The sequence below is a fragment of the Lemur catta genome, chromosome 1 (assembly GCF_020740605.2).
Source record: "Lemur catta isolate mLemCat1 chromosome 1, mLemCat1.pri, whole genome shotgun sequence".
NCBI classification, from domain to species: domain Eukaryota; kingdom Metazoa; phylum Chordata; class Mammalia; order Primates; family Lemuridae; genus Lemur; species Lemur catta.
In genome coordinates this window covers 110,725,271-110,741,103 of record NC_059128.1, presented here as the reverse complement: position 1 = coordinate 110,741,103, position 15,833 = coordinate 110,725,271, and the positions used below count along the sequence as shown (strand labels likewise).

The 15,833-nt window shown below is 53.4% G+C and overlaps 2 protein-coding genes across 5 annotated transcripts; both read left to right on the top strand.

Annotated features, from left to right (window-relative positions):
• Positions 1-496: 496 nt before the first annotated feature.
• ACP5 (acid phosphatase 5, tartrate resistant) lies at positions 497-4,471 on the top strand. 4 transcript variants are annotated; one of them, XM_045546542.1, is made up of 6 exons: positions 497-649; positions 1,866-1,952; positions 2,184-2,444; positions 2,656-2,783; positions 2,914-3,259; positions 3,905-4,471. In XM_045546542.1, the coding sequence occupies exons 3-6, from the start codon at positions 2,184-2,186 to the stop codon at positions 4,145-4,147; spliced, it is 978 nt and encodes a 325-aa protein (XP_045402498.1). In that variant the 5' UTR covers positions 497-649; positions 1,866-1,952; the 3' UTR covers positions 4,148-4,471. The 4 variants fall into 4 exon arrangements, with proteins under 4 accessions (XP_045402498.1, XP_045402500.1, XP_045402509.1 ...); XM_045546544.1 differs by lacking the exon at positions 497-649 and adding an exon at positions 742-952; XM_045546553.1 differs by lacking the exon at positions 497-649 and adding an exon at positions 1,265-1,701.
• Positions 4,472-11,179: 6,708 nt separating this feature from the next.
• Positions 11,180-15,833, top strand: ELOF1 (elongation factor 1). Its single transcript, XM_045546538.1, has 4 exons — positions 11,180-11,232; positions 14,547-14,680; positions 14,844-14,914; positions 15,156-15,833. Exons 2-4 carry the CDS (start codon positions 14,565-14,567, stop codon positions 15,218-15,220), a joined length of 252 nt encoding a protein of 83 aa, XP_045402494.1. The 5' UTR covers positions 11,180-11,232; positions 14,547-14,564; the 3' UTR covers positions 15,221-15,833.

Sequence of the window (15,833 nt, the reverse complement as noted above, 5' to 3'; positions counted from 1 at the left end):
GTGGTGTCATCATAGCTCACTGCAGCCTCCAACTCCTGGGCTCAAGCGATCCTCCTGCCTCAGCCTCCCATAAGTGCTAGGATTACAGGCGTGAGCCACCGCCACCGGCCTATTATTTGGAATTCTTTGCAAGCAAAATTTGACTCTTCTCCCAATCACACCCATTTTAAAGACCAGAAAAGTAAGGTTGAAATGACAGACCATCTTACAAGAGCCTGGCACAGCCCATGGCCGAGGCTCCACCCAGAGCTTCGAACTGGAGCTGCGGAGCCCCTAAGTGTCCCAGAAAGGGGGTGGCTCCCAGCTGGCGTCGGGGGAACAGGGGGATGAAATCGGTCGTCCCCAGGCTGGAGCTGCAACCCTAGTCCCAGGGTCTGAGCGGCCCTCTGGGGTTCATCAGCCCATTTTGCAGATGCGGAGCCTGCGCCCAGGAGGCGTGGCTGTGCTCGGTGGCAGCGCAGGGTTCCGGGGCGGGGAGGCCCAGGCTCCCGCCCTCCCCGCTGGGGCTCACCTGGGCCGGTCCCGGGCCCGCTGGCAGGACGGGCGGGCCGCCGCCTCCTTAAAACCGGAGCCGCCCTGCTCGCTGGCGCCCGTGGATCTGCAGTTGGGCTCCGGCACCGGCCACCGTGCCCGCCCCCGCCGACGGCAGGTGAGACCCGCCTGGCCCTCGGCGGCGCCGCGTCCCCGGGGGAGGGGTCTCCGCCTTCCCTCATCACCCACTTCCTTCCTGGTTGTCGCTGCTGTCGGGGCTTGGTGGGGGGACAAACAGCAAGCCCGAGCGCTGTGTGACCCGCGGCGGGTCACCGCCCCTCTCTGAGCCATTGTCCTCGGTGTAGAATGAGAGCTCCCCTATCCCCGGTGGCAGGGACTGGGGTGACTCGTCCCGGGTGTGCACAGGACGTGTCGCAGCGTCGCCCAGCGCAGGGGAGGCAGGCCGGGAGATAAGGAGCAGGTCAGATCCGCTGCAGGTGCAGGGGCCACCACTGCCAGCGCTGTGCCCCACTCCCCTGGGAGGCAGCGGTCCCATGGAGGGGGAGGGGGCCTGCTGGCAGCTCCTAAGGGTGTGAGGGTCAAAAGGCATGGTCATATGGCTTGTCACCAGCTGCCTCCTGCCTGAGTTCCTCCTGCGTGGGAATTGGGGGTGGGGGAAGGGGACTTCCTGGAAAAGTCAGGCTGCTGCTGTTTGTGTGTTTATGTGGGTTGTGGGGGAGGAGGGAGCAGGGGGAAGACCAGGACACACACTCAGTCCCACACTCAGATGTTGTCAAATACACATCACACACCAGACACACAACTCACCTTAAAGACACAACACAGATACAAGCACATGGGAACTCAGTCAATTACAGATGTGAAGCCCCGTCCACAGAGATCCCCACCCAGTGCCACATGAGGGCTCCGGCAGGAGTCACAGACAGGCCACACAGGCCTTGCAGGCTCAGCATACAGGACTGCAGGGACACAGGACTCCCAGGCACAAGAGCAGAAACCCAAGCAGGCGCGTTCAGCTGCACACAGGAAACAGACACACCCAGATGCACACAGACAAACACGTAGTCAGAGAATGAGGACACATGAGATGTGCCTTGGGCACACAACACAGCAGCCACGGCCTTGCATGCACACACGCACAAAGACACACACGTACATAGACACATGGGACATCTCGGGCCCACAACACAGACAAGCCCCTTCAAATAGGTAGACCCAGAGGCTGTGTGGGCCAGCGCTGCTGCACACGTGTGCCCTGATCCCGAGGCCAGAGCTGGGGAAGTCCACAGCTCACATGACCCAAAGGGGAGGGCTCCTGGGACAGCCCTTGGAGAAACTGCATCATCCTCCCTAATGATCTGCTTCCTTGCCAGGAAATAAAGCCTCAGTGACAGCCAGTTCTTCCCTGGAGCCCACTTGCCTCTTGGAGTCCCCACTGACTGGCTTGTGCCTTCCCCAGGGTGAGTACTGGGCAGGTCTGCATGAGGGACAGTGGAGTGGACCTGCAGAGCCACTCTTCCTGGCCCCTCCGTGGAACCCAGAGATTCCCCCAGACAGCTCGTGCAGCTGTGTTCTGGGAAGTAGGGCACCAAGGTCGTCCCCTCTCTGAGAGCAGGGCAGGTGGGGTAGCTCAAGGGCTCGCTGTCCTTGTCACAGCCTGGGGCAAGCAACACTCCTCTCTCCCCTCCCAGATGGACACGTGGCCGGCGCTGCTCATCCTGCAAGCCTTGCTGCTACTCCCCATGGCTGACACTGCTGCCCCTGTCCTGCGCTTTGTGGCTGTGGGTGACTGGGGAGGTGTCCCCAACGCCCCGTTCCACACGGCTCGGGAAATGGCCAATGCCAAGGAGATCGCTAGGACTGTGCAGATCCTGGGAGCAGACTTCATCCTGTCCCTGGGGGACAACTTTTACTTCACTGGCGTGCAGGATGCCAATGACAAGAGGTTCCAGGTCTGTGCCCAACAGAGTGGGGACAGAGGGGGCAATGAGGAGAAGCCACTTGAGCTGGTGACCTTCCTCTGGAGAGGGAAGAGGGAAGCTGATGGGGCACCTTTGGGCACCTGGACCTCTCCCTTCTTCCCGGCCTGAGTTGATGGGAGCATCAGTGCAGCTGTTGACCCCAGGGGATGGGGGCGGGGCGTGCCTCTTCTGTCTGCTACAGGAGACCTTTGAGGACGTGTTCTCTGACCGCTCTCTTCGCAATGTGCCCTGGTACGTGCTGGCCGGAAACCACGACCACCTCGGCAATGTCTCGGCACAGATCGCCTACTCCAAGATCTCCAAGCGCTGGTGAGCCGCCCCCAGCTCCACGCACTCCCCAGACCCACACTCCGTGCGACGAAACGACCCTGTGACTTGAGCTGACCGTGGGGCTTCTGTGCCCAAGATGTGTGCCCACGACCTCTATCCCCCTCCGCAGGAACTTCCCCAGTCCCTTTTACCGCCTGCGCTTCAAGATCCCACGCACCAATGTGTCTGTGGCCATCTTCATGCTGGACACGGTGACGATATGTGGCAACTCGGACGACTTCCTCAGCCAGCAGCCCGAGAGGCCCCGAGACCTGGATCTGGCCCGCACACAGCTGTCCTGGCTCAAGAAACAGCTGGCAGCGGCCAAGGAGGACTATGTGCTGGTGGCCGGCCACTACCCCGTGTGGTCCATAGCCGAACACGGGCCCACCCGCTGCCTGGTCAAGCAACTTCGGCCACTGCTGTCCACATACAGGGTCACTGCCTACCTGTGTGGTCATGATCACAATCTGCAGGTGAGGGTCCTGGGGCTGGGGTGGGAAGGCAGGGGAGGGGTCCCCATCCCAGCCAATGTCCACATATTTGGGGGCCTCTGATGGCCTGTTGAATGTCTATACTGTCTGTCCCCCTGGGTAGAGTGCAGTGGCGTCATTGTAGTTCACTGTAACCTTGAGTTCCTGGGCTCAAGTGATCCTCCTGCCTCAGCCTCCCAATTAGCTGGGACTACAAACATGTACCACCACACTTGGCTAATTTTTCTATTTTTAGTAGAGATGGGGTCTCGCTCTTGCTCAGGCTGGTCTTGAACTCCTGACCTCAAGCGATCCTCCCACCTCAGCCTCCCAGAATGCTAGAATTACAGGCGTGAGCCACCATGCCTGGCCTCTTCTTCAAATTCTATCTTTCTAACCAGAGACTTTTGCAAAGTCCCCCAAAAGCCAGAAAAATATCTACGGGTTGCTAAGTGTTCTACCTATGAAATAGGATTAACATATTCCTACAGGTTGGGAAACTGAGGCCAGGAGGGGTTATGTACCTCAAGGTGACCCTGTGGTCAGGGCCAGACCTGGCTCTGGACCCGAGGCAGGTGTGGGTGGAGCCCCTGGTCAACCCTCATTCAAGGCCGGGGGCTCCACCAACCCCGTGTCCTCTGTCCTCAGTACCTGCAGGATGAGAACGGTGTGGGCTACGTGCTGAGCGGGGCTGGGAACTTCATGGACCCCTCGACACGGCATCAGCGCAAGGTCCCCAACGGCTACCTGCGTTTCCACTATGGGGCTGAGGACTCGCTGGGTGGCTTTGCCTACGTGGAGATGACCCCTAAAGAGATGAGCGTCACTTACATCGAGGCCTCGGGCAAGTCCCTGTTCAAGACCAGCCTACCCAGACGACCCAGGCCCTGAACCCCCATGAGAGCCTGGCTCTGAGGCCTGAGGCAGAGGGGGCTCCCCGTTGCTGGGTGGGTGGGCCCCATGGGGACCTTGGGGCAGGCTTTGTCTTGGGTCTGTAGCACTGCAGCAAAGCACTGTGGCACCACATGGTCCCTGTGGCACAGATGCCCACATTTGTGAAACAGGCATGGACATGTGTCCCAGTTACAGCGTCACACCTGTGGCTGTAGCTCACCTCGGCTGAGTTTTGGGGACTGGGGGGCAGGGAGGGAAAGCTGCCTCCTGAATTAAGCATCTGTCACTGACATTCAATAAAAGAATAGTTGTCAAGGTTGAGCAAGTGCCACGGGCGTGTTGTATCTTCTGTGCGTCTGTCTCTCAGCCCCGTGCACAACCCACTGGCCCATCCATGGATACTATTTTAAGTAAAAACCAAGCAGAAAGAAGGGTACAACACAAAGCAGGTCTTCCTGGGGGACCAGATCCGCAGTGTCCCCAATGTCCTCCTCCCCAGGGTCAGCCATCACAAATCAGTTTCTTTCCTTCTACAGTTGATGCTTCCATAATAAAAACATTCCCTTTTTAAAAAAAAATTTTTTTTTTTAAGAGGTGTGGGGACGGGGAGGGTCTCTGAATGTTGCTTAGGCTGGAGAGCAGTGACTGTTGACAGGACCGATCATAGCTCACTGCAGCCTTGAGCTCCTGGGCTCCAGCGATCCTCCCGCCTCAGCCTCCTGAGGAGCTGGGACTGCAGGTGTGCCACTGCAAAAACATTTCCATTTTGTACACCAAAGTGACAAAACATACACATAGTTCTGCACCTGTTTCTTCTACTGAACCACAACTTTTCAACTGAACACTCATGTTTGTTGATTTGAATATGGAACCAGTAATACGTTCACATCATTCAAACATCTAAACTTTGTAGAAAGATGCGATCTCTTGCCCCCTCCCTGTCCCTGTTCATCCTAGTCCTTCTGTCTCTCCTAATAGGAAATAACTTTCTATATAAATGCCTTGGGTTTCCTGGGTTTTTTTCAGTATTTTTTGTAATACAAATGAAAGCAAATGGCAATTTTTTTTCTTCCACTTTCCCATTGAACTGCAACTTGCTTTTTTTTCCCCCAGAGACAAGGTCTCACTCTGTCACCCAGGCTGGAGTGCAGTGACACATCAATCAGCTCACTGCAGATTTGAACTCCTGGGATCAAGTGATCCTCCCAAAGTGTCAGGATTACAGGCATGAGCCACTGTGCCCAGTCCAATTTGAAAAAGTTTGACAAAGACACACATCCACAAACTCACCACCACCATCAAGATATATAGCATTTCCAACAGCCCCAAAGATTCCCCTTGCATCTTATTGGCTTTGCTTGTAACACACAGAGATCTGATCAGCCCTCAGGACAGCTTCCTCGCTCTTCATGTGGTTTTGGAGACCCCAATGTGTGCCTGAACCACCAACCAGGCATCTACTGAGGGGCACCTGGATTGCTTCCAACAATTTTGCAATCCTCCAACTATGCTGCAGTCAGTGACCTCGTACATTTCCTTCCTACATGTGCAGACATGTTTGTAGGATATATTAGGACATATTCCCAGGAGCACGTTGCCTTTCTGATAGCCAACAAGCTCCTGCCTAATGTCACTGTCTCCTTGCTGGCGTCCCTTGAGGACTTTTCAAATCTTTCCCTCTTACCGACAAGGCTGCTGTGGACATCCCTGGACCGATGCTTTTGTACGTCTGTAAAAGTATGTATGAAAACTTCTAGAACCAGAATTATTAATATCTCACTGCCCGTTTCTTATGATGAAAACAGAATGCAGACTGCTGGTCCCAACCTGACAGCTTCAGGGGATCCTAGTTCCCCTCCGGGGGAGACTTAAATAACATCCACCCCAAGACAGCTCAAACTTTTAGCACTGGGCAAGTCACAGGAATGGCTCCCATGGGCACCCTCAACCACCACTTCAGCTGCTACAGGGCAGGGACTGAGTCGTTTGGCTCCAGTTGCCTGCCTGGGCAATTGAAGCTTGACAAAATGTACTAATAACTGCAGGCTGGGGGCAGTTGCTCATGCCTGTGGCCTGTAGTCCCAGCACTTTGGGAGGCTTGAGGCCAGACGTTCAAGGCTGCAGTGAGCTATGATGGTGCCACTGCACTCCAGCTTGGGCAACAGAGTGAGACTCTGTCTCTAAAAGAAATAAATAAAAAATGTAACCAAGTTTACTTCTGGGGAGAGGGACTTAGTGTAAGTGGCACCTTCCACTTGCTACTTTGTAGGTATTGAAACTGTTGAATTTGTTACAAGGTGTATGTGTTACTGTTGTGCTTTAAGCAAAGCGATCTCACCCAAATGCCAGCCCTGAGTTTGTTCCAGGTAACAGTTCCCATCACTTCTGACCCTGACCCATGGGACAGGGGCCAAAATCATTCTTGTTTCTCAAAGGACATTACAGAAGCTCGGACCATTTGGGTTTGGCTTTTTTGCTTTGTTTTGCTTTTGGTGCAATAATTATCTTAGATGGGACAGATTAAGTGATGTTCCCAGGGTCGTGTCTAGGAAGTGGTAGGTAGGCCCTTAATCTCAACCACAACTGTCTAGGGAGCTCAGGCCACGCTCCCTCTTCCTACTGACTCAGAGGCTCCGGGCAGACAGGAGTCTGAATCAGAGATCCCCTTAGCCCAACGTCCCTGTTCCCAGGGCCCAGAGCACAGAAACAAGAAGTGACACATTCATTGTCAGACAGGGAATAAATGTCATGGATGGGGATTGTAACCCAAGCCAGCTCCTCCACACCAACCAAGCACTTCTGTCAAGCACCAAGGACCAGCTACTTGGGAGGCTGAGGCAGGAAGATCACCAGAGCCCAGGAGTTCAAGGCTACAGTGAGCTATGATCATGCCACTGTACTCCAGCCCAGGCGACAGAGTGAGATCCCCCAAAAATAACACTATGTAAGTTCAAGGTGACATTTCACTGCAACTTCACAGAAAAAAAGGTGTTATTTGCCTTGTCAGTTTGCCTGGAAGAAGACAAATCCTAAATGCCACTTTAGGCCATGTATTATTATAATACAAAAATAAATTCCAGACAAATCAAATATTTCTGTATAGAAATAAATCACAGGAAAAGGTAAAGATGAACATCCACACAAAGACCTGAGGAGGAGAGGCAAGATTTCTCTGGGTCTAAGAAGTAAACTGACACAAGACAGGTTAACAGGAAAGATTTATTTAATGGGATACATTAGCCCTCAAAAGGAATTAAAGACCCAAAGATGCAATTAGAGACAAACACTTAGGTACTGAATTAGACAAAGAGTAGTAAATTATGAAAATGTGACATGAAAAAATGGCAGTCAATGGTGGAAAAATAACTAGGAAGAAAAAAGTTAGTTTAACAAGGTTGGTTTGTACAGATTTTTCTCTGCCCTGACTCCCTGTCTTCTGATGAAAAGAATAGTACTTTCTGTCTGGTATAGGGAAAACATCTTCCATGTCCTGTTTTCGGAAAGAAAAGAGGGAGGTCAAAGTGTCCTCCTTGTACCTGCTGTATTTCAAGTGCCTTTGGCTCAAAATAATCTGTATGCCAAAGTGGCATATCTTGGGGGTGGCATCGTCTGCCACCCTTCACCTGAAAGGCTGTGATGGCTCATAGCAGCTCTATTCATAATTGCAAAAAGATAAACAAAGTGTGATACATCCATATAACTCAATAATAAAAGTGAACAAGCCAGGCACGGTGGCTCACATCTGTAATCCTAGCACTCTGGGTGGCCGAGGTGGGAGGATAGCTTGAGGTTGGGAGTTCGAGACCAGCCTGAGCAAGAGCAACACCCTATCTCTACCAAAAATAGAAATATTAGCCAGGCATGGTCCCAGCTACTAGGGAGGCTAAGGCAGGAGGATCCCTGGAGCTCAGGAGTTTGAGGTTGCAGTGAGGAATGATGACACCACTGCACTCTAGCCTGGGTGACAGAGTGAGACTCTGTCCCAAACCAACAAAATAATAATAAAAGGGAACAAACTGCTGATATATACAACAACATGGACTGGTCTCATATGCTGAGGGAAGGAAGTCAAATTCAAAACGCTACACATTGTATGATTCTGTTTCTATGACTTCCTGAAAACTACAAAGCAATAGGAACCAAAAACAGATCAGCTGGGGCCAGGGTCTAGAGGTAAGGGAAGTAGCACAAAGGAGCATGAGGAACTTTCTTAGGGTGATGGATATGCTCGCTGTCCTGATTGTGGGGACAGTTTCACTAGTGCACATGTATGCCAAAGCATGCACTTCCATAGCTTAAACGTGAGCAGTTTGTGTTTGGTCAATTACATCTTTTTTTTTTTTTTTTTTTTTTTTGAGACAGAGTCTCACTCTGTTGCCTGGGCTAGAGTGCCGTGGCATCAGCCTAGCTCACAGCAACCTCAAACTCCTGGGCTCAAGCGATCCTCCTGCCTCAGCCTCCCGAGTGGCTGGGACTACAGGCATGCGCCACCATGCCCGGCTAATTTTTTCTATATATATATTTTAGCTGTCCATATAATTTCTTTCTATTTTTAGTAGAGACGGGGTCTCGCTCTTGCTCAGGCTGGTCTCTAACTCCTCAGATCAAACGATCTGCCCGCCTCAGCCTCCCAGAGTGCTAGGATTACACGTGTGAGCCACCGCGCCCGGCCGGTCAATTACATCTTAACAGAACTGGGAAGGAAGGAAGGAAGGAAGGAAGGAAGGAAAGGAAGGAGGGAGGGAAGGAAGACGGAGGAAAGGGATGGAGGAAAGAGAGAAAGAAGGAAAACTAATGTGGCAACCATAAATGAAATAAAAAATAAATACTCCCTGTGACCCAGAAATGTCATTTTTGAAAAACTATCCTCCACAATAAAAGATCCAGTCTCAAGGATGTTGGTCCACGGACTTGTCCTGTATTATCACAGTGGCAAAAATCCAAAAGCTCCTGGGATTGTCCATTGGTACGATAATGGTTGAATATACTATAGTAGAGTTGCACTATAAACAAGAGTTACATGTATGTGTATGGACTGTTAAGTGGAAATAGCAAGTTGCAGGGTAACTGGATAATACAGTTTCATCCTATGTGTATTCCAGTTTGTACCAGCACTGAAAGTGTCTTCCAGAAGGGCAGTTCCAAGGATTACACCTGACAAATCCAAGGGTAACATTGCCCCCTAGGGGACATCTTGGAGATTCCTCTATGGACAGTCCCTGACTTACGATGGTTCTACTCAAGATTTTTCAATCTTAGGATGGGCTCACGAGGATGTAGCCAGATGGTAAGCCAAGGAGCATCTGTATTTGAAATACTTCTAATTACAAATTATTTTCCTGAGCGCTCTAACGAAACAGCTCTTATCAGCGACCAAACACTTGCTAAACTCAATTGTTCAATTATCTTTCCTCATCTTCCTCAAACGGTTGACCACTCTCCCCATCTTGAAATACCTTCTTCTAGAGGTTTCTAGGTGAGGACTTGCATCTGTTTCTCCTCCTAACTCACTGGCCTGCTCAGTCTCTCGCAGGATTCTTCTGTAACAGCCCCTGGTCTCCTGAGCCCTCTTCTTTTGCTATACTTCTTTTGCTCCTCACGGGGTCTTGCTATGTTGCCCAGGCTGGTCTCGAACTCCTGGCCCCAAGTGATCATCCCGCCTTGGCCTCCCAAAGTGCTGGGATTATAGGTGTGAGCCACTGCTCCAGGTCTCAGGGCAGTTTAGAAACCTCCTCCAGCATCATATGCCCTGAGACCTACACACCCTTCTCTACTTCACTGAAGAGTGCCCTAATTGATCCTGTATGTAATATTTAAGTCCAGACTCTTCACAAAATTGTGGGAATTGTGGGTCTTGCCCTACTCTTCCTCCCAGCTCCAAAAACAGAGCTTGGCTTCATCCACTAATAATACCCTAGCCTGGGCCAGCACCAACTCTTGTCCAACTACTGCTATGGCTTTAGAACTGGTCTCCCAGTCCCCTCTTCCAACTATCTCCCACTCAACAGCAGGAGTGGCCTTTCTTAAAACACAAACCAAACGTCACTTCTCTACTCAAAAATTTAATACAAGTCTTTAACATGGCCCACAGGGCCCCATGTGATCTGACCCGTCTGCCTATCCAACTTCATCTATTATAAGCTGGGCACTCCGGCCGGGCGCGGTGGCTCACGCCTGTAATCCTAGCACTCTGGGAGGCCGAGGCGGGTGGATCTCTCGAGGTCAAGAGTTCGAGACCAGCCTGAGCAAGAGTGAGACCCCCATCTCTACCAAAAATAGAAAGAAATGATTTGGACGGCTAAAAATCTACATAGAAAAAAAAAAAATTAGCCGGGCATGGTGGCGCATGCCTGTAGTCCCAGCTACTCGGGAGGCTGAGGCAGTAGGATCCTTTAAGCCCAGGAGTTTGAGGTTGCTGTGAGCTAGGCTGATGCCACAGCACTCACTCTAGCCCGGGCGACAAAGCAAGACTCTGTCTCAAAAAAAAAAAAAAAAACCTGGGCACTCAAAGTGTGGTCCGTGGACCAGCCACATGGACGTCACTTGGGAGCGAGTTAGAAATGCAGACTCTTAGGCCCCCCTTCTGGACCTGAATTTTAAAAAGATCCCCAGGCGATCGTTAGAACCGAGGGAGTGTCCAAGGTGGGGAAACCTAGGTGTACTGGGAGGGGCTGGGGCTACAAATGGGAGAAGAGAGAACACAAGCGAGACATGCCCAGGAAGATGGTGCAGCTGATGGCGAGGCTGCCTTTCCAGCGCTGGTATGCCCCAGCCCACAGCTCCTGAAGCGCGGGAAGGATCACTCCTTGGAACCGACCAGAAGCACAAGCCTTCAACGCAATCAGAGTAAATAAATGGGCTCTAGCCCTCGCGCAGGCGCACTGCGACCCCGCAACCGCGCTCGGAATTTGAGTACGCAAGCGCACAGAGAAGCAGCTGGGGGCGGGGAACTTGCTCGCCGGGTTGTCTTGGCGGCGGGTGGGCGGGACCTGAAAGACGAGGGATTTCCGCTTCCGCCTGGAGCCGGAAGTCAGTGTCTCCCGGGTGAGCGGTGCCATTGCAACGAGGGAAGGCGAGTGCAGGTGACGTTTCGCGCTGGCAGGCGTTCGGGCCGGGCCGGGCCAGGGTGGGCGTTTTCCTACTCACGCAGCTCACGCGGTCCTAGAGGAGGCGCCGGGGGCCCTGGGCTTGGGGGGTGGCCGGTCCGGGAGACTGACTCTCCCGGACCCCAGCCCGCTAAGTGCGGCTACTCGGGCACCTGGGTGCTACCGGCTGCTGGCTGGAAGCAACGCCGAAACCTCGGTGAGCCTGAGGAACCGCCAACCCGCCGCCTTTTGTGTCCCATCAGATTCAGGGGATGACTCCTCTTCCAGCCCCCCCCCCCGCCCCCTTTGGCGCCCTTAGACTTGACGTCGCCCCGGGGAAGACCGAGGCCTCTGCAGTCTTTGTGCAAGCCAGACCCCATTCCTGTGGCGGGGGGGGGCTATGGTCACAGGGTAAAATGGGATTCTGGGTCCCATCCATAGATGGGAGACATCTGTGTTCAGGAGACTTATGTGTTCATTCAACAAATAGTTATTAAGCGCTTAATGTATACCAGACAGTATACATGCAGGGGATTCAGCAATGGCCAAAACATGTCCGCACACAACTGACATTCTAGTGGGGGGAGATCTGGGGTTAGGTTCATAGATAAGCATTTTTGAACACCTCCACCCCATCCGCAGGTGATTCTGTCACAACTGGTCGCGGGGGACGGGCTTTGAAGGGTGGGGGAGACTGCCCTGGCAGGGGAGAGCATGGGCTACAGACCAGGCTGCATTTCAGCCTTCCGGATCTCCTGGGCTCTGGCTGATGCTTTCCCAGTATTTTGCATCTCATACGTTTCTCCCCATATCTGAAGTGCCCCTGCTCTGAAATGTTCACTTAACCTTGTTTTATTAACCTCATTGCACTAAGGAATGTTTGTGATCATTTTGCTTATTAGTTTGTCTGTTAAGCGTCTGTCATCCTCCACAGGAACAGATTCCTGGCCTGCCTTGTTGATTGCAGCATCAGTATGTATCAGCAAAGGGCCTGTAATTTGTTCACTCATTGATTCATTCAATAAATATTTGTTGAGCCCCACCTCTGTGCCGTGAACAGTTGTAGGCTCTGGGGATACAAAGAAAAGACAAAAATATCTGCCACCTTAGAATTTACATTTGGAAGGCGGTGGGTGAGGTTGGAGACACAGGGAGACCAATGAGGAAGCTAAGATGACCATGACTCAAGACCATGGTACTGGTCCCGGAGGTGGTGAGAAGTGGTCGGATCCTGGGAGGATTTCACAGGTAGAGGGGCAAGGGCAGGGGCAGGATCAGATAAGGGATGTGAGAGAGAAAAGGGCATCAAGGATGAATCTAAGGCTTTTGGTTTGGTTACATGGAAAGACGGACTTGCTATTAGCTGAGCTGAGGAAGACTGCAGGAGAGCAGGTTGAGGTGTCAGGAGCTCGGTTTAGGGCGTGTTATGTGTAAACATTTGTTAGACATCGGGTGAAGGTGTGGCTGAGGCAGGTAGACTGGTGAGTCTGCAGTTCAGGGGAGACATCCATGTAGAGGAGGTGTGAAGCCCTGACACCGGATGACATCTCCCGGCTCTGGAGGTAAGTATAGCCGCAGAGGGAAGGCCGAGACTGAGCCCATTAGAGAATTTGGTGGAGAAGCAGGAGCTGAAGACACTCAGCCACCAGTGAGGCGGGGCGGGAGAGCACGAGGTCCTGAGAGTCATGTGGCAAGAGTGGGAGGGCAGTATGGAGCCACTGGTGACCTTAGTTGGGGGGTAGTAAGGGGTATAGGAGGGAATGCAGACAGTTCTACACTAGAAAAGCCTGCCGAGAAACAGGTGGTAGTGGAGAGAGACTGAAGAGGTGGTTTTTTCCTTTTCAAACGATGAGGGAAGTGATGAGTGTGTCCAGGATCTAGTAGAGCTGGGAAATTTGATGTTGCTGAAGGAAAAGGGGACAGGACCCAGGACAGAGTGAAGAAGCCATTTTTGCGGGAAACACATACATATACTTTCATAGTAAAAGAGGGAAGGCCGAATGAGGGGTCCTAGGCGCTCTCTTTCCATTGTTCCTTTTACTTGGTAAATTGGAAGCACCTGCAATGAAGGGTGAGGCTGTTGCATGGGGAGTGATCACTAATTATGAATGAAACTCTGCTCTTGATTCTGGGCAACCTGCCAGGCTACAGCCGTGCCCTATTGTGGAGGAACAATGCTAGAACAGCAGTGGGGTATGTGTGCGCTGAGGCACCTTGGGAGGATCAGGGGTGGCAAATGCAGAGCCATGAGCACAGCGCCTGGCATGGGAGTTGCGCTCAATGGTAGCTGCTTCTGTTTTCCTACCCAGCTGCCTCCAAGAAATCTGTCCCTAGATGTCCCTCTGCCCATCATTTTCCCCAACACCCTATGTGTTACACACCAGAGAATGATGTCACCTTCTCTCCCTACCCACCAACTGTGTCCCCTCCACCACCTCGGGAGTCATCCTGGACTCTCCTCTCATCACACTCACTCCGTTGACTCGTCTCTTCGGTCCATCCCCTGCCATCTCCACCCCAACAGCCCTGCCCTGGCTCTGTCTTCATCTTCATCCAGACTTGTGACTCACGTGCCTCCGTCCTTCAAAAGCACATGGTGATTTCATCCTATCACTGCTCATGGCCTCCAGGACCCATCCAAACATCCAGAACCCTCCCACCTGTCCCTGTTCTCTCCCCTACCAGCCAAGGGACAGGCACCTGCCCCAGAGCCTTCACACATAGTGTTCTTCTACTCAAAGTGCCTGTCCCTGCTTCTCTACCCAGCAGCCTGTCATCTGTGGAGAGGCATCACAGTGGGCCCATCTGGAGGCCATCACAGCCCCCTTCTCAATGGCAGTTCCATGTCCTCTGACAAGAGGGGCAGCTAAATAAAATCACTAGCTCCTGAGCACTTAGGCTCAGCCCAGCCCTGCCGGCCTGTCCTGGCCTGTACTATTGTCTCTTGTGTCATCCTCACCAGGAACAGTGACTTCTAGTGCAGGTGCCAACAGTGGATGGGCCAGGCCCTTGTGCTGAGCCTTTTGCTTACCATTGCTCATGCCAGCCCCACAAGAGTCCTCTGAGGTAGCAACCTCGTCTCTATTGTATAGACAAAGAACTGGGCCACAGAGAGTTTAGGTAACCTGCCTGGGTCACACAGTGAGTGGGGGAGTCAGGGTTAGAGCCTGTCCTCACCCTTCCCGTCCAGAGTGCATCGGGATTGTCCTGCCCAGGGACCGCGAGCCTTGCCCCTCAGAAGTGGAGGCTCGGACACCACTGTTCACGGTGGTCCGGGAGCCACTGACTTCTGCCCCACCCCACCCCCGCAGGTGTGCCCACCTGCAGACATGGGACGCAGAAAGTCAAAACGGAAGCCGCCACCCAAGAAGAAGATGACAGGTACCCTTGAGACCCAGTTCACCTGCCCCTTCTGCAACCACGAGAAGTCATGCGACGTGAAAATGTGAGTGGGGAAGCAGGCGTGGGATCCTCTCTTGTGGGGTACCCAGGGCTCTCCCTCCTCCCTGCCGTCCTCCGTTCTGCCCCTTGCTGCCCTGCTTGGGGCATTGTCACCCACAGGGTCAGGGCTCGTTGCTCACCAGTCCCTCTGCCTCTGCCCGTTTTAGGGACCGTGCCCGCAACACCGGAGTCATCTCTTGTACCGTGTGCCTAGAGGAATTCCAGACGCCTATCACGTGTATCCTTGGAAAACGAGGACTTTTCCAGAGGGTAGAGGCAGGGAGACCAGGGCTGCCCAGCGTACCTGGCCAAGGGTGAGGGGCCGGAGTGCAGCTTCTGCTCCTCCGGCCCTGCTGTGTGCCCTGGTACAGGGCCATGGCTGCTCAGAGGACCGGGTGCCACCTACTGATCTATGCGGGGTGAGAAGTTGCAGGGCAGGGGTCCAATGCTGCCAGTCGCCCTTGACCTAAGCGGCTCAGATCTGTCAGAACCCGTGGACGTGTACAGCGATTGGATAGATGCTTGCGAGGCAGCCAATCAGTAGCAACGCAGAAGACCCACCCGCTGGGTCCGACACCAGAGACATTCCAGGGGTCCAGGGTGTGGGTCCAGGGCTGTCGCTCGCAGCCCTCGGTGTGTGTGGAGTGGGTGTGAGTGTGAGAGTGTGTGTGTGGCTGCGCATGTAGCTGTGGGAGTGGCCGTGGGGTGTGCTTGTAGACACGTGGTGGCATTGAGGGGTTGCTGGCCCTGAGGGGCCTGAACTGGCCTCACTTGGCTCCAGAAGCCTTTCCCTTGCTCCCTGGTCCAGCCCTGGGCCCCCTGGTTTTGGGGCCCTGGCTCCTGGGGTGGGGGGGGCAGTTTCCCAACACCCTGGGCAAGGGAAGCCTGCAAGAGGCTGGAGCGGGACCTCTCTGGCCACCTCACCAGCACCTCGCCCCTTTGACCTGGACTCCCCACTTCCCCACCTTCCAATGCCTGTGGCCTGGGATTCAAAGCCACCATCGCCCAGGTCCCTTGACTGGGCCCTGGAGGGAGCCAGCTTGCCCATGCTAACTGGGAAGCCTCATTTCATGTCACTTGCCTTTGTAGAGGAGGCGGGGGCTGGGTTGGGGGACGGCTGTCAGTCACAAGCCCTTAAATAAAGCAGCCGATGCAGA

What these genes read in the sequence shown, in the direction of transcription:
- ACP5 (XM_045546542.1), top strand. Translation starts at nt 2,184, where the DNA reads ATGGACACGTGGCCGGCGCTGCTCATCCTGCAAGCCTTGCTGCTACTC. An exon ending in TCCAAGATCTCCAAGCGCTG is followed by an intron (nt 2,784 to 2,913) that starts GTGAGCCGCCCC and finishes CCCCCTCCGCAG; the next exon opens with GAACTTCCCCAGTCCCTTTT. An exon ending in GTCATGATCACAATCTGCAG is followed by an intron (nt 3,260 to 3,904) that starts GTGAGGGTCCTG and finishes CTCTGTCCTCAG; the next exon opens with TACCTGCAGGATGAGAACGG.
- ELOF1 (XM_045546538.1), top strand. Translation starts at nt 14,565, where the DNA reads ATGGGACGCAGAAAGTCAAAACGGAAGCCGCCACCCAAGAAGAAGATG. An exon ending in AAGTCATGCGACGTGAAAAT is followed by an intron (nt 14,681 to 14,843) that starts GTGAGTGGGGAA and finishes TGCCCGTTTTAG; the next exon opens with GGACCGTGCCCGCAACACCG. An exon ending in ATTCCAGACGCCTATCACGT is followed by an intron (nt 14,915 to 15,155) that starts GTATCCTTGGAA and finishes TAAGCGGCTCAG; the next exon opens with ATCTGTCAGAACCCGTGGAC.